This window comes from Zingiber officinale, chromosome 5A, assembly GCF_018446385.1.
Source record: "Zingiber officinale cultivar Zhangliang chromosome 5A, Zo_v1.1, whole genome shotgun sequence".
NCBI classification, from domain to species: Eukaryota; Viridiplantae; Streptophyta; class Magnoliopsida; order Zingiberales; family Zingiberaceae; genus Zingiber; species Zingiber officinale.
In genome coordinates this window covers 148,567,544-148,591,013 of record NC_055994.1, presented here as the reverse complement: position 1 = coordinate 148,591,013, position 23,470 = coordinate 148,567,544, and the positions used below count along the sequence as shown (strand labels likewise).

The 23,470-nt window shown below is 42.0% G+C and overlaps 2 protein-coding genes across 3 annotated transcripts; one reads left to right on the top strand and one right to left on the bottom strand.

Moving 5' to 3' along the window:
• The first annotated feature begins 1,735 nt into the window (after window positions 1-1,735).
• On the top strand, window positions 1,736-3,605 carry LOC121982382 (GDSL esterase/lipase At5g33370-like). 2 transcript variants are annotated; one of them, XM_042535409.1, is made up of 5 exons: window positions 1,736-1,953; window positions 2,201-2,255; window positions 2,331-2,573; window positions 2,662-2,914; window positions 3,142-3,605. In XM_042535409.1, exons 1-5 carry the CDS (start codon window positions 1,817-1,819, stop codon window positions 3,372-3,374), a joined length of 921 nt encoding a protein of 306 aa, XP_042391343.1. In that variant the 5' UTR covers window positions 1,736-1,816; the 3' UTR covers window positions 3,375-3,605. The 2 variants fall into 2 exon arrangements, with proteins under 2 accessions (XP_042391343.1, XP_042391342.1); XM_042535408.1 differs by having other exon boundaries at window positions 1,736-2,048; window positions 2,128-2,255.
• A 7,858-nt stretch (window positions 3,606-11,463) lies between these two features.
• Window positions 11,464-14,191, bottom strand: LOC121983375. The gene is made up of 7 exons (XM_042536316.1): window positions 13,902-14,191; window positions 13,719-13,808; window positions 13,374-13,628; window positions 12,695-12,865; window positions 12,421-12,474; window positions 12,157-12,303; window positions 11,464-12,035 (listed from the first exon to the last, which is right to left on the bottom strand). The coding sequence occupies exons 1-7, from the start codon at window positions 14,091-14,093 to the stop codon at window positions 11,634-11,636; spliced, it is 1,311 nt and encodes a 436-aa protein (XP_042392250.1). The 5' UTR covers window positions 14,094-14,191; the 3' UTR covers window positions 11,464-11,633.
• Window positions 14,192-23,470: the final 9,279 nt, after the last annotated feature.

Here is a 23,470-nt window from a genome sequence, read left to right as displayed (position 1 = left end):
ATCATCGACCTCCTCGTCCATCTTCGCTATGAGTCCTCTCCTTGAACGTATAATCCTACCAAATATGTATATATCTCATTGTTACGCATCTTTATTATTTTTTTTTAATAAGATAAATTTGTTTTCCAATTTTACCATAGCAACATTTAATTATAATTAGCTTATATATTTGATCATAGCTGTAGATAGGAGCATTGGGTCGAATAGGTTTAGCAATCAGATGGAAAATATTTCCTCAATTCTAAAATTTTCACTTTCAATTATTTACATTTAGATGATGAACATGATAGCCAACCTACCACAGCTACCGCCTGCCTTGTAATTTATGAACAGCATCATTTGCATACTCCCATCCACCCACCAGTCAGCATCTTATTCCTCCTTTAACCTTTTTGAAAATTTCATAAAGATCTTTTCATTTAATATTTGCAAATTTCAGAAATGCGTCGATCTACTTTTTCATGCCTGTATAAATTACATATATGCATTTAATTCTCTTTGAGATCACTGCAATCAGTGTGATCCCAACAAGAAGAAATCTCGCATGGTGAAATACCACCTTGCTTGTGTTTTATGTTCTTGTTAATTTCCTGCAACAAGGCTCTTACTAGCATGAAGTTACAGTTGGGGCAGTTGGCTGGCATTTGTGTTGTCACCGATTTCATTCATTTCAGCACAGCGCATGCATGGTTGTCCTTGATTCGACTGACTATAAGTTTTTTAACTAGCTAGTTGAATTAATCATCCAATATCCAGTAGTAAAATGGTTATTCAGACTGGCAAGATGAGCTGATCTACATAATTATGGATGGACATTAAGTTATATTCATGCATCCACTTGGCCAAAGATTTAATGCGGGCCTCGAGTGCCTTGCCTTGTGGAGTTATGGTGGTGAACTCTATATAATTAAGACTCTACTATGTTACTGAACATTTAGATTATTCACACTATCGATCGCTCTAGATATAACATGTAAATAGAAGAGACCTTGTTGAACACTTGATTTACCTACTACTTAGCTTATTGTTGTTGGAAATTCTTTTGGTGCTTAGCTCGGTGGTAAAACTAAAGACAGTTGTTTTCTGATCAGGAAGGACGATGCCAGTGAAGAAGAAATTAACAAACGACAAGGAGAAATAAATAGCTGCAAAAATGAGGTACGTGGAATTTGTGGATCCAAGAGGTTTGGTGTAAATTTATGGATCCCTACTATTCGACATTAAATTCGGTGTAAATTTGTGGGTGAATTTAGCTCGGTTCATTGTATAGGTGAAATCATCAGTTAGTAGTTACTGTGTGTCATGATGCAGTTAATTATATATATTGGGCTAGCCAAGTAAGTAGGCAACAAAATCGATCGACTAACTAGAGCTAAGAGAATGGATCCTAATTAAGGTCATTGTATGAATAAGTAGACCAACCAAATCAACTTAGGGGACCAAAATGTACTTTTCATGTGGATTAGAATCTAAAACGTCCTTCTCAACATCAACAGAAGGTACACAAAGAATTAATTAATCAAGCAAGATTCTCATAATTAATTCCTTCTTATTTGTTAAATTAATATGGAATCGAACCGAATCTTAAAACTTAAAAGTCATTCTCACCATCAATATACACACCATAATAATTCTCAAAATTATGTTGAAGTGTGAATTGGTAAAATAGCCCTCAGAAGTTAGTCAAATATCACAATAGAAATTATACACACATATTAAAGCACCCCTCGATCGATTTGCTCTTCGATTTTATATAGACATACATACACGACAAGCCTACCATTCCCACCTCGTTTCGAGTTGATCCAGCGCCGCCATGGCTCAGAGGATTGTCGCCGGAGTGCTGTTCCTTGCTCTGGCTTCGCTTCCCGCGCTCTCTGCGGCGGCTCGCGCCTTCTTCGTGTTCGGCGACTCCCTCGTCGACAACGGCAACAACAACTTCCTCGCCACCACCGCGCGCGCCGACCAGCCTCCCTACGGCATCGACACTCCCAGCCGCCGCCCCACCGGCCGCTTCTCCAACGGCAAGAACGTCCCCGACATTGTCAGTTACGTGGGTTGCTCTGCTTAATTAATTATCCACGGCCGCCGCCGCCGTCGTCGTAATCTGGTGTCCTAATTTTGCAGGCGAGTACATCGGATCGGAGCCCACGCTGCCGTACCTGAGCCCCGAACTCCAAGGAGAGCGACTCCTGGTCGGCGCGAACTTCGCTTCCGCGGGCATCGGGATCCTCAACGACACCGGATTCCAATTTGTCGGTTTTTTTTTAAATTTTATTCAGATCTGTGCCCGGAAGAACGTACGGTACTGATTTGCTTTTCGAACGCAGGCGAACATCATCAGGATCACGAAGCAGCTGCAGTACTTCGAGCAGTACCAGCAGCGCCTGAGCTCGGTGGTGGGGCAGCCGGCGGCGAAGCGGCTGGTGAACGACGCGCTGGTCCTGATCACCCTCGGCGGCAACGACTTCGTCAACAACTACTACCTCGTCCCCTACTCCCTCCGCTCCCGCCAGTTCTCCCTCCCGGACTACGTCCGCTACCTCATCTCCGAGTACAAGAAGATCCTCACGGTACGTAACAGAGAGGCCGTCGCCGTCGTGCGCTTGTCTTGACTGTTCGAGTTTTTTTTATTTAATTTGCACCGGCGGGACGTAACAGAGGTTGTACGAGCTGGGGTCCCGGCGGGTGCTGGTGACGGGGGTGGGACCGCTGGGGTGCGTGCCGGCCGAGCTGGGGCTGCGGAGCCTGACGGGCAGGTGCGACCCGGAGCTGCAGCGGGTGCCGGACTTGTACAACCCGCAGATGATCGCGCTGCTGGGGGACCTCAACGCCCAGTTCGGCGCCGACGTCTTCGTCGCCGTCAACGCCTACAAGATGCACATGGACTTCATCACCAACCCACAATCTTTCGGTAATTACAAATTCGTCACTTCTCTGTACGCAAAATACCCCCTTCCTCGTTTCGGAATCTCAACAAGGCCCTTAAAATAAAATAAAAATATGCATCGAAATTCATTTTTATTTTTTCTAAATTATCATCTAAATCAGTCATCTGTCAATAAAGATAAGGTATTTTCATTTGTCTTGTCATTTATAAATGCTACAAATTAAATGCTTTAATAGTTTAAAATTTTGCAGGTTTCGTCACATCGAAGATAGCTTGCTGTGGCCAAGGCCCTTACAATGGAATCGGGCTTTGTACTATCCTATCGAACTTGTGTCCCAACCGAGACATCTATGCTTTTTGGGATGCATTTCACCCGACTGAACGAGCTAACCGGATCATAGTGAGCCAGTTCATGACCGGAACCAATGAATACATGAATCCCATGAACTTGAGCTCCATCCTAGCCATGGACACTCGCACTTGACTCGATTTCCGTCAATGGGTCAAGATTAGCTCGCTAGTAATTGATCACTAATGTGATCATGGCTGTTTATTAGTTTAGTTTTAAGGCTAATTAGAGAGGGTTAGTGGTATTAATTGCGAGTAATTCGACCTAAATAGAGGTAAGACCATTTACATATGCTTGTAGACAACTTGATCAGTGTCTTGTTATTGTGGAATTTATTATGTGTTATGCTTTACAAGCTAGGAATAAGTATGCGACTTGTATTAGTTAGAAAAATACTAAAATTAATAATAATAAAAAAAAAACACTAGCTGTGTAGTTTTATTTAAAGTTATTTTACAAATAATGTATATATCATCGTGAAGGTAAAGTAGTTTTAGTTAGTCTTCAACGTACGGCTTAACTAGATCTGATCAATGTTGCTTAAAGATGGTGTGAGTTCGACCTAAATTACTTGAAGTAAAGTATTAAGCTGTATTTTGGATATCAAATTAGAGGTAGAATATGTTAGATATTTTAAATATCGGGTATATGGATCGATGTTGAGATTCAACAACTGCGCCTGATTAGTCATCTAGACAATGAGTCGATAATTTTAATTGGTGGAGCTCGGTACGACAATGTGAACTTTGTCTTGTTTATTCTCTCGACATCCTCTTTCAGTTATCGAAGTGCCCCTTTAGGTAAGAAACATATCCTTTTTGGTATCGTCGTTATTGACCTAATCTTATCGGTCATCAAGTTATCCCTTCGGATATCGACAAAACCCCTTTGGGTAAACTTATCCCTAAGGATAAGAGTATTAGGGTTGAGGTAAAGGCTAGACCTTCTTTTCTTAAGACGATATTGTCCCGCCCAAGTGCTTACGGTTTATTGGCAATTGTCTCCCAAGATACAACGACTTGCGTCTCAAAATAGGAGTACTCTAAATTTTGAACCCCGTCGAACTTTCGAAGCCTTGAAACTCTTAAGAGAGGAGGGAGAGAAGAGAACCCAAGAGGAGAATTCACAACTTGAAAATTGAGTGAGTTGAGTGGAAGGAATATATGAGATTTGTTTTATAGGGATGAAGGGTTACTCCCAAAAGGTGAAAAAAATGGGATGTATCTTTTTTCTTAAACTTTTTCATTATAATTAATTTAATTAATTAAATATTTACTTAATCTATTGTAAATATTAATTAATCAATTAATATTACAATAATTAGTCTTTTAATCAATCAATTAATTAATCAATAAAATTAATTATAATTTCATACTCCTTAATAGTTCCACATACTCGAGTTAGCGTTCATCTATGAATTCAACTCGTATACAAGTCAAATTTCCATTTGATCATATCGAATGAACCCTTCATTAAACATTAATTTCTCATTCACTCGATAAATTGATTTACGATGGTCTACTACGAAGTAGCCATCTTATCCCTAATGGTCACCAAAACTAATTTTCTAACAATCTCCCACATGAATGAAAATTATGGATAAGTTTCAAGTCTCAAACAAGAGTTTCATTGAAAGACTATTGCATCAGGAGAGGTACCTTATGACTTGGAACCTTTCGTAGTGGAATATGATTGGATTTACTTGGCTATCTAATGAACTATGTCTTGAATTGTTCAATCATTGGTGTAAAGCCCCTAGGCTTTTATCAGTTCTCTATCGTGTCTGTTTTACCCATGGACAAAGTTTGGGATTCATAAGTACTTTATTGAAGTGACTCGTCTTCACACATATATAGGTGATCTCCTATTAAGAGTATCCTGAATACTCTAGTATACCATTTACAATATAATATAGGAATCATTAAGAACTTTTGTTCATCCTTTACTCATTTTATATGTTGCACCTTTTGTCTCTTGGAATGAGTTAGAGTAATTACTCCTAGGTGCCTCGAATCTTATAACTTAGTTGTCCCTTTTAAATTATGATCTTGGGATCTCCAGTCAATATGGTTGGATTACCACTACTCGATTTAAATGTTGAGTTTTAGACTGATCATTCCCTTAGACATACAGTATAATTGATCTTTTGATAGGCCTAGCGGATCCGCACAATTCTCCATATTCAATGAAGATTTTACCACTAGAGATCTACTATTTTTAATGATATTAAGTCATTTCAAAACTTACCATTTTACACTAGTATTCTTCTCATAATTTCTTAGATACCATAATGTATATATATATTGGCACATTGCTTAACCTCTACATTTATAAACTTCATTAGAAGGTTCCTGACCTTTCAACGCCTTATAGAGATTTTTCATTTCTATTTTACCGAGGGCTATGGTTTATTGAGAGGACAATTTCTCCCATAATTTTCAGGATAAATCTAAAACTTATCAACATAACTTTATCATCTTCTCAATATTTAAGCCACTATTGTTGAATTGAGATGAATGTGATATAGTCAATTATTGAATGTTGCTCTTCCTTAAGAAACATTCCTTGAGCAATATCTTGCATTCTCTTCATCAATCACCATGGATGATCTTGCTTTATTGATTTTTCTAGAGCTATGATCCTCTAATTAGAGTATTGACTAGGATTGACTCAAGAGGTATACATCCCTTGGTCTTCCAATCTCTTCGAGCCAAACTTCTGGTCATCTAATTGGAGTGCTAGCTTGTAACGACCGCCTTTCTGAGTGCCCTAACTTAGGGCATGGATGTTACTTTTTTTTCTCATCTTCGTCTTCCTATGGGAAGATTGGGAGTTCTACTCCTTACTTGTTCCTATTGGGAGGTCCACTCCATACTTGTTCTGAGTGATAGGGCAGTATTTCGAGCCAACACAAGTCCTTAATGGAGTCTAGAGCTTTTAGAGTGCCTTGGTCGTGTGGCACACACGGTCGGGTAGCCTTACCCGAGAAGGGAAAGGACATGGCCGTGTGTGGCACATGGTCGTGCAACATTTCTAGAGGCTAAGCCTTGCAGGGCCATGTGTGGCACATGGTCGTGCAACCTTTCCAGAGGCTAAGCCTTGTATGGTCATGTGTGGCACATGGTCGTGGAACCTTTCAGAGGCTAAGCATTGCATGGTCGTGTGTGGCACATGGTCGTGCAACCTTTCAGAAGTTAAGCCTTGCATGGTCATGTGTGGCACATGGTCGTGCAACCTTTCCATAGGCTAAGCCTTGCATGGTCGTGTGTGGCACATGGTCGTGCAACCTTTCAGAAGCTAAGCCTTGCATGGTCGTGTGTGGCACACGGTCGTGCAACCTTTCTCAAGGCTAAGCCTCGCATGGCCGTGTGTAGAACACGGTCGTGCAACCTTTCCATAAGCTAAGCCTCACATGGTCGTGTGTGGCACACGGTCATGCAACCTTTCCCGAGGCTAAGCCTCACATGGCCGTGTGTAGCACACGGTCGTGCAACCTTTCCAGAGGCTAAGCCTCGCATGGCCATGTGTAGCACACGGCCGTGCAACCAAGGTCGAGAGGGAGAGAGTTGGGGCCGTGTGACTCCACATGGTCGTGTTACGGGTCGTGTGGGGGGCACACCCTGCACCCCAAAAGGCTCAATCTCTCCTTTCTACTCATCCTTGGCTACTACACAATCCCCTCACTTGAGGGAGAGTTTTTTTTTTTGACATACTAATTACTACCAAACTGAGAATTCATCATAAGAAATTCTTAGTGGCATTACTTGCATAGTCAAGAGGTAGGAAAGTACACACTAAAACCCGGTTTAACACATTTCTTTGCACTAACAAGTTCCAGGATCTTCTTCCACGGTTCCATCACACACACACCACCAAGCACTGCCCTTGCCGCCTCTTCTTACTCGAGCTTTCCTTTACCTTTATCTACAGTATAAGAAAATGCAAACTATAAGCTAAATGCATAGTAAGTACCGTCTACTCACAAAATAATGCATTAAGAAGAGTACATATTTTTCAAACTGCTTGCGGAAACACAAAACATGCATTTAACAATCAATCATGCTAAACCCCATATCTCGGGAACATGTATATGGCATGCATTTTTAAATCAGTTGATCGTGCAAAACATCCACTTAAAACCATGCTCGTAACATCAACATGCAAGGGAAAACATAAAACTTGCTATGCTATAGAGATCAAACACTGACTCTCTAATGCTAGTTCTCAACTCAACTATGTTTTCACTTAACCAAATCAATAAGCTTTGGAAACTTTATATTACATACTAATGAAAATAATAGTCAACTTACTTTGGGACTGGTATTGTACCATTTTGCGCGCATCATTAATAAAGTCTGAGATAGCTAGTCCCGAACCTATTAAGGTACTACTAGGCGATCTAGGGGTCTAGGGGCGCTTTGGGAGCCCACACATGGACCTTGTGTCCAGTACATGCTAATTAAAAGTAAAATACTTTCTTTTACTTATTACTTTCTTATAATTGCACTTGTTTGTCATTTTGACAAACACCTTATGTGCACTTAATCCCCCACACGTATAGGGAAGCATCTTAGGGCACTTGATTATGCTTCTTACTCCCAAAAACTTAATGGGAAGCAAATCAAAGTACTCACATGCTCTTAATTCCCGAAACTTAGGGGGGGCATCTCACATTCTCACATATCATAATATGTATCTTCATAACATGTATAAAATATATCATAGCATGTATTTTCTTTAGCATACAGAAATTATACTAAAACTATCACAAGGAAGTTTTCACATGCATAATCGTAACAACTCATATTGCAGGTGAGTAGTACTTACTTCCTTTCGCTAGATCCTACTATTCTAGATGTAGAGAAGACAACCTCCCTTGTACGCTTCAATCTCCAGGATACCTTTCCCCACGCGAACTACCTCCTTGCGCGTTGGAGACCTTCCCTTTGGATTCTCCCCTTGAAAATCTTTACAACTTGAAGCCCTAAGGTTCTTGGCCGAACTTGCAAGGAGGGATAGGAAGAATTCGGCTAGAGAGGAAAAGAGGGAGATGAAATCTAGGTTTTGATCTCATCCATCCCCTTTTATACTAAGTGGAAGTTGAAGCATCTCTTTACAAAAAAAATCTACTTATAATCAATTATTTCCTATTGTTAATGTAATGCATTACCCCCACCTTATTGGCAACTTCAACTAATCTTAAATAATAGGTCTTGGGTTCAATCTTGCCCAAGGCCATTTTTAAATCTATTATTTTTATTTCTTTTCTTTTTTTTCTATTTATTTTTACTCTTTTGAAATAGAGAAAATTTAAGGGTGTTACATAGCTAACTAAGATTGTATTTACTCTTTGAGAGACACTCGACTCAAGAAGTATACATCCTTTGGTCTTCCAATCTTATCGAGCCAAAGTTGCGGTCGTCTGATTAGAGTGTTGACTAGGATTATATTACTCTTCAAGAGACATTTGACTCAAGAAGTATACATCCCTTAGTCTTCCAATCTTATCGAGCCAAAGTTGCGGTCGTCTGATTGGAGTGCTGACCAGGATTGTATTACTTTTCGAGAGGCATTTGACTCAAGAAGTATACATCTCTTAGTATTCCAATCTTATCGAGTCAAAGTTACAGTCGTCTGATTGGAGTGCTAACCAAAATTGTATTACTCTTCAAGATATACTCGACTTAAGATGTATACATCCCTTGGTCTTCCAATCTTATTAACCCAAAGTTGCGATCGTCTAATTGGAGTACTGACCAAGACTGTATTACTCTTCGAGGGATACTCGGCTTATGAAGTATACATCCCTTAGACTTTCAATTTTATCGAGTCATAGCTATAGTCGTTTGATTGGAGTGTTGACCATGATTGCATTTATTCTTCGTGAAAAACTTGACTCAATTATTAGTCACTTGCAACACATGTAATGCAATCCTTCTAACTCATCTATTTTAACCTCTACTCAAGTCTTATTGAGTTAGACTCAAGTCTAGCTTTTTACTAAGTAGTCTTGATCTTCTATCTGAAGACTTTCATTAGCCCTCTTTTTGGATAGTTTAAATTCACTATCCTTAACTTTGTAACTTTAGTCAAATGACCCCCACAACTCCTTAACCATCATTGTTACATTATACTCAAGGTATAATTTTGTTATCCATCCTTTTAAGGCATGGTTCTTACATAGGAAAAATTTATTCTTCCTTACGAGTAACTCTCACATTACTTGAGGTTCACTTTAAATGCACTAGGATAATAACCTTAAAAGATACATTTTCTCCAAGTAATACAGTGTCTTTAACTGTCATTGCTTGAAGACGTTTACGGAGAATTTTTCCAATTTCTCACAAGTAGGAGTCGGACCCACGGTCACCATAATCGCCAATATCGTCTTAAGATTGTTAGATATTTTTAAATATCAAGTATATGGATCTTCGGTGTTGAAATCCAATAGTTGGGCCCAATTCATCTCAACAATGAGTCGATGACTCTAACCGGTAGAGCTCGATACGGCAATATGGACCTTGTCTCATTTATTCTCTCAACATCCCCTTTCAGTTATCGAAGCACCCCTTCGGGTAAGAGACATACCCTTCTTGGTATTGTCGTTACCGACCTAATCTCGTCGGTCGTCGAGTTATCCCTTTAGATATCGGTACAACCCCTTTGGGTAAACTTATCCCTAAGGATAAGAATATTAAGGTCGAGGTGAAGGCTAGACCTTCTTTCCTTAAGACGATATTGCTCCGCCCAGTGCTTACGGTTTATTGACAATCGTCTCTCAAGGTACAACGACTTACGTCTCGAAATAGGAGCACTCTAAATTTTGAACCCGCCGAACTTTCAAAGCCTTGAAACTCTTAAGAGAGGAGAGAGAGAAGAGAACCCAAGAGAAGAATTCACAACTTGAGAATTGAGTGAGTTGAGTGGAAGGAATGAGGTTTGTTTTATAGGGATGGAGGGCTACTCCCAAGAGATGAAAGATTTCTTTCAAGAGGTAAAAGGATATGGGATGTGTTTTTTCCCTTAAACCTTTTCACTTAAACTTTTTTATTATAATTAATTTAATTAATTAATCTGATTAACTATTGACTTAATCTATTGTAAATATTAATTAATCAATTAATATTATAATGATTAATATTTTAATTAATTAATTAATTTAATTAATTATAATTTCATATCTCTCAATGGTTCCACATACTCAAGTTAGTATTTATCTATAAATCTAACTTGTATACGAGTCAAACTTTCATCCGATCATATCATGTCAACCCTTCATTAAACACTAATTTCTCATTCACTCAAGAAATTAGTTTACAATGATTTAATCACGAAATAGTCATCTTATCCCTAATGGTCACTAATCTTATTCAAAAATCGTGAAGAAGGTTGGCGGGGGATGTGACTCCTCTGTTGACCTCGCGAAAACTCCACTTTGATCTACAACACAAGAAATGTCAGTACCGAGCCAGAGAAGGGGTCTCTGACGTTGGCCCTTCGACACTCAATTTAGTCACCAGATCAGTAGACGAAGGTGAAGCAACGTAACAACAGTGAAATCACAAGTGTGAATAGTAAATAGCATATACCTCTGCCGGTGTATGGACCCCCTTTATATAGTGTCCCAGTGGACGACGTGCATGCTCCTGAAGGCGCAGGCACGCTTGCCCAACAGTCCTATGAAAGGACATATCATAAAAGTGTCTCTGACATCATACCTTAACAAGGTATGCAAATCCCCAATGAGACGGTAGAAACTTTTGTCGTACAATTTGCATGTTAACCATGCTCTGTCGTCAACGGCATTACCTCCCAAATGGATATTAAGAGATATAGGAATGATCCCACTGTTCGGTCAAGTAGAATAGCCGCTCGGGACTCCTCCGCTCGGTCGACCTCTGTTGTTTTTCCCCGTAGTGACTTGGTTCAATAGATTATTTCTACTTGACCGAACAAGCACTCCAATCTCCTTAATGTTCCTTTGATCCGTAATGAACATCTGATATTCTTACTGTAGTGCTCCTGGTCAGACAAGCATTTTGCTCAAACAAGCCACCTGGTCGATCAGTAGGCGGCGTCAATTTTTGCTCAACCATCTTTAATGGTATCGTTAATCACTATTAATCATCTTAACTTTAACTTTCACGTGAACTACTGTCTCTGCATTTGACCCCATGAACCCGCTAATCGCCACATCAGTCACCAAAACTAATTTTCCAGCCGAATACTATTTTAAAATTTTTAAAAGATCAAAGAATAGAACATATTTATATATTGAATTAGTTAAGAAGGCATGCATGTTTATAGATGAAACAGCAAAATCATCGCCATGCAACTAGACGCCGGAAGAGAGAGAGAGATCCATCGGATCGAATGATCGATGTGTTAGCTCTGTCACGGGCACCGCGGGTTGTTGCCGGGCCCGCCGAAGTAGAAGTAGGCGCCCCACCCGTCGGCGTCGCCGGCAGAGTCGCCGGCGAAGCTCCTGATGTCGTAGCAGTCGGTGTTCTCAGCGAGCGTTGATACGCCGGCGCCGACGGACGCCAGGGTGTTGTCCGCGTCGACGACCTCGAGGTTTCGGAAGTAGCCGGCCCGCGAGAACCCTCCGGCGGCGAAGTGGCCCGACCCCATCTGGGTGGCGGTGTGCGAGCCGTCGGGGCGCGTGTCCACCACCTCACCGCCCCACTCCACCATGGTGGCGTGCTCCGACAGGTGGCTGAACAGCTCCGCCGGCCAGTACCCCACCAGATCTCCGCCGTCCCCGAAGCTCATCCACCAGTTCCCCAGCTTCGGGTCCTAATTTACACAATACACAAAGTACAGGGGCTAAATTGATTAATTTTTTAAAAAATAAAAACTTAAATGGGCCGGAATAGGAAGGCCCTATCTGTCCAGGGCCCATTAATTTTTTGTTCACCTTCCAAATGAGGACTGTGATATCGTACTGGCCGCCTTGGAAGGAAGAGACCGGTGAAATGGCAGCTCCAACGGCGATCCTTCTGTTGGTCTGCACAAATCCTGAACACAGAAGATTGTAGCACCCAGTCGCTTCATATGCATCGCTCTGTTTTATATGAATAATAATGATGATTATTATTATTTATTTATTTCCTAAAATTAACTTTTTAATTATTATTATTTTTAAAATTATATATATATATATATATATTTTAAATCTCACCGTCCAGTAAGTGAACAGCCTCGGCCTGCTGTCCCCGTACAGCTCAGGGCTGACCTGACTAAAACAACAAAATTTCAGCATTTTCAAATTAACAAAACTTGAGGGGGCATTTTGATATTAGCGAATTTAAAATTCAATTTTTAAAAAAGATTAATAAATAAACAATTTCTGGCATTTATTTGTCTCGGCTTGGAAATGTGTGCTGTGGGATTTAGAGAAGGGCTCCATTAATGCCCATCAAATTTTGTAATTAATTAATGATTTAATTAATTACCTGCCAGCCCGCCTCGATGCTGTTGAGATCCGAGCCGTCGAATGATCCCGAGAGGATCCAGATCTGAGAGAGGCTGAACTCGCTGTTTACTTGGACGGATGGATCCCACACGTTGATGGTGGCCTTTGCCCCGTAGAACTCGCCACCGTTTATTGTGTAAGCAATTGCATGCTGCAAAAATTCAAACGAATAAGATTAATTAATTAATTAATTCAAAACCTGTGCCAAACTAATAAATTAGTTCATGTCATGTTTACTAGGCTGGATATTCATCCTATGAACTAAGATCCTATTTTCTAATTCCCTTGTTGGCGCATATCTCCTTTCCTCATCAAGAACAATATCATTCTATAAAAGATAAACATGCATTTTTTCGATCGAACAATATCATTATAGTCTTCCCATAATAAAAAATGTCCCTGCCTCAATGAAGATTATTTTCGATTTGAAGGGTAGATAAAAAGAAGTGATGATGGCTTCCTCCACTAACCCTAATCAAAGCCCTAGCTCTCTTAGTTCACTCACTGCATGCGTGCTTTGATTTCTCTTCACTCATCAGCAAACACTAACTAGATAGTCAAAATATTGCACAACAAACCTTATTATTATTTTTATTATTATTATTAAAATGGGAAATTTGAAATTATGACAAACTGCAGGGTCATATTGATATATATACCTCATGGCCATTGCCGCTGACCACATCAGGCGCGTCGGAGCTCCTCGCCGGAGGCCTCATCAAGGTCTTCTTCCCGAAGTGGAACAGTGACTTGGCTCGCAGAACGTCGTCGACGGAGCTCCGGCGTATGGGGACGGTCCCCCTGGGGCAGTGCCCGGCGTGGTGCCACGCCTGCCACGCCCTGCGCGATGCACTCGCGCTGACGTTCCTAGCCGCCGCCGCCGCTGCCGCCTTCTTCGGCCTCTCCGCAGCTCTCTGAAACAAAAACAAACAGAGTAAAAAAAAATTACATGAAGAAATTGTGAGCTAGGAGCAATCGGCGATGGAGCTATGTGAAAGAAGAACCTGGATCTTATGGTCCTTCAGCAGCGTGTGATCGAGCGCCGGCTGCCGGTGCCGCGGGACGCAGTCGATGATGTCTCCGCCGTCGGGACTCTATCAGCCGTCGATCAAAGATCGAGTAGCTCATCAAAAATCAATCCAAAGCCCAGAAACGAACTGCTCTCTCCGATCGCAACGATCACCTACCTCGATGGTTCTGACTGCGGGTTTGTTGATCCTGGCCAAGTGGCGCTGAATCCTCGCGATCCTGAGCGACGTGATCCCTCGCCTCGCCGTGCGGTTGCCCGGCGACGCCAGAGCGCCCTTAACGCCAAAAAAGACGAGGAAGAGGAGGAGCAGAAGCAGCAGAAGAAGAAGAGTGTGCTTCATGGTCATCATCCTCGTCGTGGCCCTAGCTCCTCCTCGTTTGTTTTAGTGCTAAAGCGACGGCGATCGCCTTGAAGGAGGAAGGTGTGAGATCGAGAGAGATGAAAAGAGAGAAGATGGAGTTTGTGTAAAGGCTTGACCTACCAACTTAATGACACTACTTCAATGGCCTAACTGCCACGACACTAATAAAAAAAAAAATTATTACTTTTCTTTTAATTTTTACTCATAACATTAATAATTTAAATAAATTATACTCTTAAATTTGTTTATTTTATTTAAGTATTTATTTATTTAATTTTATATATATTAAACAAATATAAATAAATTCGAACATTAAAAATTTATTCACAAATGTTCAGTTCATAGTTTCAGAGGGGCAAAATGAAAATATGGCAGCCGCGTTGATCTCCCCACTCCCCCAGGCGGTACATGCGTAATTATTCAGATAGTTAAGGCTGCGATCTGGTGTCGGACACAGGACAGCAGACAGGCTTTCAATTGAATGGGCACCGGCTATTTAATTTTCCTCTCTGAATTAATTAAAGCCGACTCTGCTCCACCATTAATATCATGCTAACTAATATAATTGTTATTATAATCCTTTGGAAATAATAATTGTTATTATAAAATCATCAGATTAAATGCAATATATCTGAAAAAAAACGCAGGCCGAATAAATAGCAGAGGAGTCGAATCATCGTAATTAACTACTATTTCCTTATTATTTTATTTCGATATTACCAATATTATTGAAAGTTTTAATAAATAAATAAATATGATTGAAGGACAGAGGGTTGCGTAGTTGCGCCTCTTCATTCCCTTCCACGGCAAGAAAAAGTTTTAGTGTATATAAATATTAATAAAAATAGTGTTTTTATGTTTTTTTTTTAAAAAAAATATTTCGGCCGGTTCAAGAACAACACAAAGGTGAGAGCTCTCAGTGTAGCTACTACAAAGTCAAAGTCAAACCCAACGTGAGTTAAATCATTCCTTTATGACCCCATCAAAATCTAAATTACACAAATCTAGAAGGATCTTTCCGGCCAATTTACATTTTTATTAGAAATTACTAAAATTAACTCAAGAGTAGACTTGAGTACAAAATCAAACGTGTGGCTCATTCACAAAGTTTATTGACCCAACAATGAAAGTAACCTTTTACAACTTCATTAAGTAGACTATCTTCATCCTTGATTCATTTGTTCTGACCTCCAAGAAATCTGCAGAGTTGTCTATTCAAAATAAAACAGTCAAAATCACAATAACAATTTTCTTAGGAACACAAAATTCACATGAAACTTTATCCCTCCTAGAACACCATGCTGTTTAATGCTGATAAATAAATATATTCTTCCCTCTACAGAATGAACCACCAGAACAGAAGCATTCTACTATATATAGAAAAAAAAGAGCATCAATTGGGATACAAACAAATCTATGCTTTACTCTGCATGGATAAGTGAATCAGAGTAGATATATTTCCTAGCTATTGACTATAGATGTTAGACGATTGGTAGATTTTTATTATTATTATTTTTTAATAATTTTTACTGATATGGCGGTAAGCACAGGGGGCTCGCATGGATGAGGATCAACGACATGTGAAGGTTAAGGTCAGAGGGGTCGACCTACAGTTTCGGCCGATCAGAGAGGCCTTATGGCCGCCCGGTTGACCGCCCGGCCTTGAGAAGTCTTATGGCCGCTCGGTCGGGATCGTGCCAAGGGTGGTGCGAAGACCGGTGACTATAAACCCCCCGGCCCGAAAACCGTCGAGCGGCGACGTTAAATCCCAGAGTCAGACCGGCGACTATAAACCTCCCGGCCCGAAAACCGTCGAGCGGCGACGTTAAATCCCAGAGTCGGACCGACTACTATAAACCCCCCGACCCGAAGACCGTCGAGTTCCGCTTGGAAAGAATGTACGTGTTTTGAGAAGCAAATGAGAGCAAAATTGGAAGGTTATATTGGCTCATTGCATGACTGGTACATAGACAAAAGACGGATAAAAGTCGGATAGCATTAACTCGCAGAACGATGAGTATACAGATGAAACTACAAAATTTCCAGCAACCCTAACTCGTCGATTGGCTCGGAGATAGTTTCCAGCAACCCAACCAAGTCTCGGGGGATGGATGCCGTCTCCGGAAGTTGGCCCTTAGCGATGGCTTCCTCAAAGGCCAGGACAAGCCGGTCGCTGAGCTTGTTGCCAAATTCTTCCGAACGGACATAGTTTTGCCTCATCACCGCGAAGCAACCTGATTCGCCATCTTGGTACTCTTTGAGAGCGGCTCGGGCAGCTTCGAGGGCGTCCTGTAGATCCTTCTTATCTCCTTGAAATTTAGCTTGGTCTGCCAATCGGTTTTCTCGCTCGGTGGATAGCAAGCCAGTCAATTCTTGGACACATTGCTCCTGCGCTCGGGCCTGCAAATTCTTTGCCTCTAAATCAGAAACGACCCTATTCTTCCTGTTAGTCGCCAGCTTGATCTCCTGGTCGTGAAACTTAACCTGGGCTTCGAGCCCAGCTACCCTGGTTTCCAGGCCAGAAGATTTATGTCGCTCGGCCGCCAACAGTTTTTCAGTTTTGTTCAGCTCGACCCGAAGCATGGCGTACGAAGGCCCCTGAGCTGGCGCCCCTCCAGAAATCTGAAGTTTCTTCAACTCTTCCTCCAGCGCCGCCAGGCGGTTGCTGACCGCGATGTTCTCCACCCAGTTCTACGCTCAAATGAAATAATATAAAGAACCGAGCCACATAATCATATAGGAGTTTGAGAGGCATATCCCGGTAGCCTGCTGCAAGTGGCTGTCACCGAGCTGACCGAGAGTCATTAGGGAAACACGGGCCCTCGCATCCTCCCATACTTTTGCAAGTGGTCCGCAGATGGTGATCTGATGTTCAGGGGAAGTTGGTCGATCAGGCGCCAGAAGGAATTCTTCAGTTGGGAGATGCAGGACAGCCTTAATCACTCGACGACCGCTCGGATCAGACTAGGCTGAAGGTGAGCGACCGGACGACTCGCCGAGCGGGAGGCAGAAGTAATTGCACACTTCACGGACGAACGAATGAAGGGGAAAGCGCAGACCGGCTACAAACTGGTCGCGGAAGAAACAAATGGTGCCGGTCGACGAGTCATATGGCTGATCGGAGGGGGTAGCTAATATTAGTTCGTGGTCAGAAGAAAGTTCGAAGGTTCGGACAAGGCTCAGCGTGCCCCTTTCATCAAACCGGCTCTCCATGTTAACATACCAGAGGCCGGGATTGGGGTCGGACTGGCAAGAGGAACTGACCATTACCGAGACAAGGGGCGAAGCAAAGGAGAAATAGCAGGGTCGACGGGAAATATGACTGGAACAGTGGCAAAAGTGGCAAAAACTGCGAGAGTGCGAAGAAAAATGCAAAAGAACGGAAAGGCGAGGGGCAAAGAAGCCTTACACAGAAGAAGGTGATCGGAGAAGGGAACGAGGGGTCACCGGAATGTTGAAGAAAGAAGTCGCCGAAGCACCAAACGTGAGCAAGAGCCCAAAAGCACGAAAGCAAGCAGCGGCGAGGGAAGGCGATAAGAGCATTATAAAGGTTGGACTCGAGTGCTCCGAGTTGTTGGATTCAGGGCACAGGGCCCGAGAATCAGATCCAGCCGTGGAATTCGAAAGGGTAAGGGTCGCATCAGCCCTGACAACCCGATCGCGTGGTGTCGGCGGCAGCGCCACACGTCGCTCGTTCATAAGGGCACATTTAATGGGCTCCATTACTGAGGCATGGCCGCATGCTCGCCCTCAATGGTGAGGATTTATGCTAATCCCGAGGAAATCTTAAAGACGTCAGCATTGATCGTCGTTTAATCGGCAAGGCAGATGGTGGCAAACCAAAACTCGCCTAAGTTCCAGAGAATGTGTTGTCGAGCGGCAGGGTTCCCTTCCAGGGTCCCCAAGCAGTTAAGCATTTTCGGCAGAGCGGCTGTCAGATCACCAGGCTAATGGTCCAGTCAGTCGAACTTGAGGCCTCCTTCGACTAGACTTGAGGGGGAGGCACGTGATCTGGCGGTAAGCACAGGGGGACCCGCATGGGCGAGGATCAACGACACGTGGAGGTTAAGGTCAGAGGGGTCGACCTACGGGTTCGGCAGATCAGAGAGGCCTTATGGCCGCCCGGTTGGCCGCCCGGCCTGGAGAAGTCTTATGGTCGCTCGGCCGGGATCGCGCCAAGGGTGGTGCGAAGACAGCTTGACCGTGAGTTCGGTTTCCGACGCTCACAAGCTGCCAAGTACAGAGAACTTGCTTTGCCGAGCGGCATCTCCGCTCGGTTGAACTGCAGCTCAACCAAGTAAGCATTCTCGCTCGGTCTGTCACGCCTTCAGGTCCGAGCCCTACGAGGCCGAGTGGCTCTTCCACTCGGCCCAAAACGGACAAGGCGCGGAAGGGGACAAAGGGTGTAGCTTAGGATATCCTCCTTGAGACGTGTGTTGCCGACGGACAGTATGGTTGGCGGCTGGACCGGACAGAGAATCGTACGGTGGAAGTTTCCACTGTCGCGTCAGAGATATGCCCGGACGATTGCGGCATGGCGACAGGCACACTTTTCTGACATGGTCATTCCAGGTATGCTTTGAGGAGCGTACACGCTTTGGGATGCGTGCACGCATCCCCCCGGGAGCCCTATATAAGGACTCCCAGGTTTCAACGGAGGTATGCATTCTGCGTTACTGTAGCTACAGTATTCAGTCTCATCTTTCTCTCTTTCCGCCGTAGTTGACTTGAGCGTCGGAGGGTCGTTGCCGAGAACCCCTTCCCGACTCGGTTTTGTGCTTACAGGTTCTCGTCGGAGGTTCATAGCAGTCGAAGGGCTATACGTCATCACCGAGAGCGCCACGTACCCAGCGTTCATCAACTCAGCACTCGGACAGGATCATTTACCTTTAGGGTATTTAAGGTATTTTTAATATTTTTAAAAAAAATTGATAATTTTTATCCTTTAGATTTTTAGCTTTTTAGTCCGTTTAGTGATTTTAGGATTACTAGTCTATTAAAAAATTTGTCCTTCATTTTTAGTTCTTTCCTTTCTTTACAAGATAGGAATTGTAGTTTATATATTGGTATTTATTTCTTTTTTATGTCTTAAGGTTTGGAGTCTAAATAAGAGTTTGTTTAGTTGATGTGGAGGCGAAGATTTTCAGTTTAATAATATTATCGACAGTGCCATTATTTCCTTATTTTCTTGTATTCCTCTTAGAAACAATAAACTTTAGAAGATTATTTCCTGTATTCACTATTGAATCAACGGATTCAATAATCCGCAAGATAATATCTATCCTACCCATCGTCAACTATGGTACACAACTTTTATTGTTCACCCATAACATATAGATCAGTGGGTGGGTTTCTTATAGTTGGTGTTAATGCTCGAAAATCAACATCACAGTTGCTAATATGGTTTTTGAAATTCAGCATCACTGTAGTGCTAAATTTCGAAATCCAGCTCCATAATGTTGATGATTTTAAAAATTCAACGCCACTAAATAATTTATAAAAGAATTATTTGATATATCGATATATCAAAAAAATATAAATTTCACACTGATACTAATACCGAAAAATTAAGTATACCAAAATATTGGTACATTGAAAATTCGCTATAACAAAATTTTGGAAATTTTGATATACCAAAAAAAATATTATATTAAAATTTTAGTATATCAAAATTTTAGTAATTTTAGAATACAAAAAAATTTCGCTAAACTGAAATTTAATATTCTGAAAATTCACTATACTAAAATTCTATATACTGAAAATTTGCTATACTAAAATTTTAGTATGTTCGATATACCAAAAAAAAATCGCTATGCCTGCAATTTTGCTATACTAAAAATTTGCTATACCGGCTCAACTTGTCTATGAGATAGAACCCGCTAAGATGCTAAAAGGGTTGGCCTCCTAAGCGATAGAGAATAGAGGATAACCAACTATTCACAGGCCTCCGAGCGCAAGCTGAACTGACGGCCAATAAAGCAGAAGAAGATTGTCAGACGGACTTCAAGTAGGAGTTTCTATAATCACAGAAGTATTTCAACCTACTGAGTGCCCAAGTATGGAAAAGACTCCAACAAGGCTTTTAATGAGTGATCAAGCAAAGTCACAACGTTGGATTACTGTCGTCCGGTACCTCCTTGGATTTCCAAAATTTAAACAAAGTGTGGGAGGCGTTGTCTGAGTAAAAAAATTGATAAGTAATGGAGCTTTTACTCGTTTATTTTGATAGCTCTCCATGTAATGGGCCGATAGGCCTTATGTTGATGTAATGGGTCAAGAGGCCTTCATTTGACTGAATGGGAAGTATTTTTTATTAGGACACTTGAGAGATAGGGGGTGAATAGCTTTATTTGCTTCTTCGATGATAAGTTGCAATGGATACTCGAAGCGAAGACTCCACAATGTTGACACCTCCAATTTACTTGATATCCACCTTCTTAAGATGACTAATCCAAAGATCTATATAGTGCGCATAGCTCCACTATGAACACATTCCTTCTTGGAAATACTTTGGAGGTGAAGAAACCTCGTACAACCTCAAATATAAGAATTACACAAGAAATGTAAATTAAGTTACAAAGAAATTGAAAATGATTACAACACATAACCTTGCTTTGCTTACTCTTTTCTTGCTTTGATTTAGTCTCTCGCTGACTCGAAAATGCAGCAGCACTTCACTCTAAATCGTCCAAGAACTAATGGTGAAAACCCTAGATGAACTCCCCTTTATATCAAAGTTGTTCAAACCTTTTTTTGCCTTCTAATCGATTAAAGTTTTCCTTAATTGATTGTCGTGTAAGCCAACCGTCCAATAACCTGCAAAATGGCTCTTTTTCAAATCCTTAGTCGATTGTTGAGCCATCCCAATTGATTCAGAAGGAGTTAATTGATTCCTAACCTTTCTGTTCTCTCGCGACAAATCTTAATCGATTAGCCCAATAGATTAAGAAGTTTGAATCAATTGCCTCAATTTATTCAATATCTTCGCGATAAACCACTGCCTAATCAATCAACTCAATTGATTGTCAATCGATTTAGCACCTGTTCTCACAAATTCTATGTGAAGCTCCCAATCAATTGGTGTTGGACCCCATGGTTGTTTTGGTATAATCAACCAAGTTAAGTTAGGTTCTGTTTTATTTTGATCCCTGTGTTTAAGTGTCCAAAAGCTTAGGAGCACAAGAAGTCGAGCGAAAGACGCAGGTAGCGAGAAGAATGACACGGGAAGGGAGCCGACAGGCTCGGTGCATCGGAGGGATGAGGTGCTGTTAAAGAGTACACCGGTGGACGAGAAGAACGTACGTGACGTTCGAGGGACGAGTGTTGGTGCAAGGAGCATCAGACGATCGAATCTGAGTTTTGATTATGTCAAAGGGTTCAAAGTTAAGTTGTCTTATGATCTAACATGTTTGAATGAGTTTGCAGGAAAGTCCTAAGTATACTTAGGTAAAAGTCCTAGCTGCAGTTAGACATGTGGAAAACCCTAGGGGGCGGTAACCCTAGCTCTTAGGGGGTGGTAACCCTAGGTCCAAGGGGATAACTCTAGGTGAGGAAAAGTCTTAGCTGCGGTTAGGCAAAGGGAAAACCCTAGAGGGTGGTAACCCTAGGTCCTAGGGGTGGTAACCCTAAGCGGAAAGTCTTGGCAGGTCGAGGGCTTCGGGCAAAAATCCTAGAGTCGGGGACTCTAGGTGGAAAGTCCTGGTGTCGCAAACCAGGTGGAAGACTGAACGGGTCGTGGACCGAACGTCCAGTAGAACGTCCTAGAGTCTCGGGCACTGAGCAAAAGTCTAGTCGGTCTGGAGAACTGGTCTGACAACAGGTAAACTCTCCTAAGTGGAGTAGGTAAGGACGCATTCCCCGATGAGGGAACAGTAGGCATCGGTTCAACCTAGGGTTTTCGGATGGAAATCCGAAGTCAGAACCGGACAGTCTGGTGGCTGTCAAATATTTATCTTAATCTTATTTTATTATGCTAAACTCTGTTTTGCAGGATATGTTTTATATTTTGGACTAACACATCTTACAGGGAGTGAAAAAACCTTAAAGTCTCGGATGAACTTGGAGGCGCCTCGGGTGCAATGCTTCAAGACTCTGTGCAGCAGAGCAGGAGGCGCTCTCCATGGAGCTGGAGGCATCCTGGACGTTGGGTGGAGGAAGCCCTCCATGGGCTTGGAGGCGCCCTCAAGCGGATAGGCTATGGGCGAAGTAGAGCTTATCCACCCTGCGGATTCGACGGGTTTTGAGAGCGCCCTCCATGCTGTTGGAGGCGCCCTCAACAGGCTATATAAGCATGTCTCGAGTAGCAGCAAAGAACAACACTTAAAATCGCAATCAGTCTTCCTTGTGCTGCTCAAAGAACGATCCGACAAAGCTATAACAAGACTCCGACAACCAGAAGCTTCAAATTCTCTGTATTTGTTGTCGATATAATTTCGTTATTGTTCTAAATTATACTTCAAAGTTGTATTTTCCGAACTTATAGTGATTTCCAAAGTAAACGATCAACAAGCGTGAGCCTTGGAGTAGGAGTCGCCACAGGCTTCGAACCAAGTAATTCTTTGGTGTGCTCGTGTGTTGTTTTATTCCGCTGCATAACATTTACTCTGATCGATTGTTTTAAAACGACATAAAAGCCACGAGAGCTATTCACCCCCCCCCCCCCTCTAGCGCTTTCGATCCTACAATTCGTACCAAAGCGGGATCGCTTCGAATTGGTGAAACCACCATTCAAGTAATTTCTTTTCTCGTGGTAATTTTTAATATTTCGGAGTCAATCAGAATCAATAAAATTGTCATCTTCCGATCTGTTTTTATCGCAATCAAAATTTTCCTTCAAAGCTGGTGCAACACTACTCGAGTTCATACATATATTTTTAATCCCGCACTACTAATCCAAGACTAAGTCTTAGAACAAAGTTTCTTATTTTTGTTTGTGCGAGACGTTACTTCTACAATGGCCCACCAAGAAGGCTATAGCACAGTCCGCCCGCCTCTCTTCTCCGGCGAGGACTTCGGCTACTAGAAGGGCCAAATAGAGTCCTACCTCTAAATCCAGTTCGAGATGTGGATGATCATCAAAACCGGCATCTCACTCCCACTCGACGGCACGGGAAAACTAGTATAATATGAGAATTGGGACGCAAGGATAATAAATAAGGTCGAGGCCAATGCCAAAGCAACGTGTACTCTTCAATGTGGTCTAACAAAGGAAGAGCTGAACCAAATTGGTCCATTTTCAAGCGCGAAAGAACTATGGAAGAAGCTAATCGAAATGCACGAAGGCACCTCCTATATGAAAGTAAGTAAGTGCGATTTAATTTTGAATAAGTTATATAACATAAAAATGCAGGAAGATGAGACAGCCA

What these genes read in the sequence shown, in the direction of transcription:
- LOC121982382 (XM_042535408.1), top strand. Translation starts at nt 1,817, where the DNA reads ATGGCTCAGAGGATTGTCGCCGGAGTGCTGTTCCTTGCTCTGGCTTCG. An exon ending in ACGACACCGGATTCCAATTT is followed by an intron (nt 2,256 to 2,330) that starts GTCGGTTTTTTT and finishes TTTCGAACGCAG; the next exon opens with GCGAACATCATCAGGATCAC. An exon ending in AGTACAAGAAGATCCTCACG is followed by an intron (nt 2,574 to 2,661) that starts GTACGTAACAGA and finishes GGGACGTAACAG; the next exon opens with AGGTTGTACGAGCTGGGGTC.
- LOC121983375 (XM_042536316.1), bottom strand. Translation starts at nt 14,093, where the DNA reads ATGATGACCATGAAGCACACTCTTCTTCTTCTGCTGCTTCTGCTCCTC. An exon ending in TGAAGGACCATAAGATCCAG is followed by an intron (nt 13,629 to 13,718) that starts GTTCTTCTTTCA and finishes TTTTTGTTTCAG; the next exon opens with AGAGCTGCGGAGAGGCCGAA. An exon ending in TCAGCGGCAATGGCCATGAG is followed by an intron (nt 12,866 to 13,373) that starts GTATATATATCA and finishes GAATTTTTGCAG; the next exon opens with CATGCAATTGCTTACACAAT.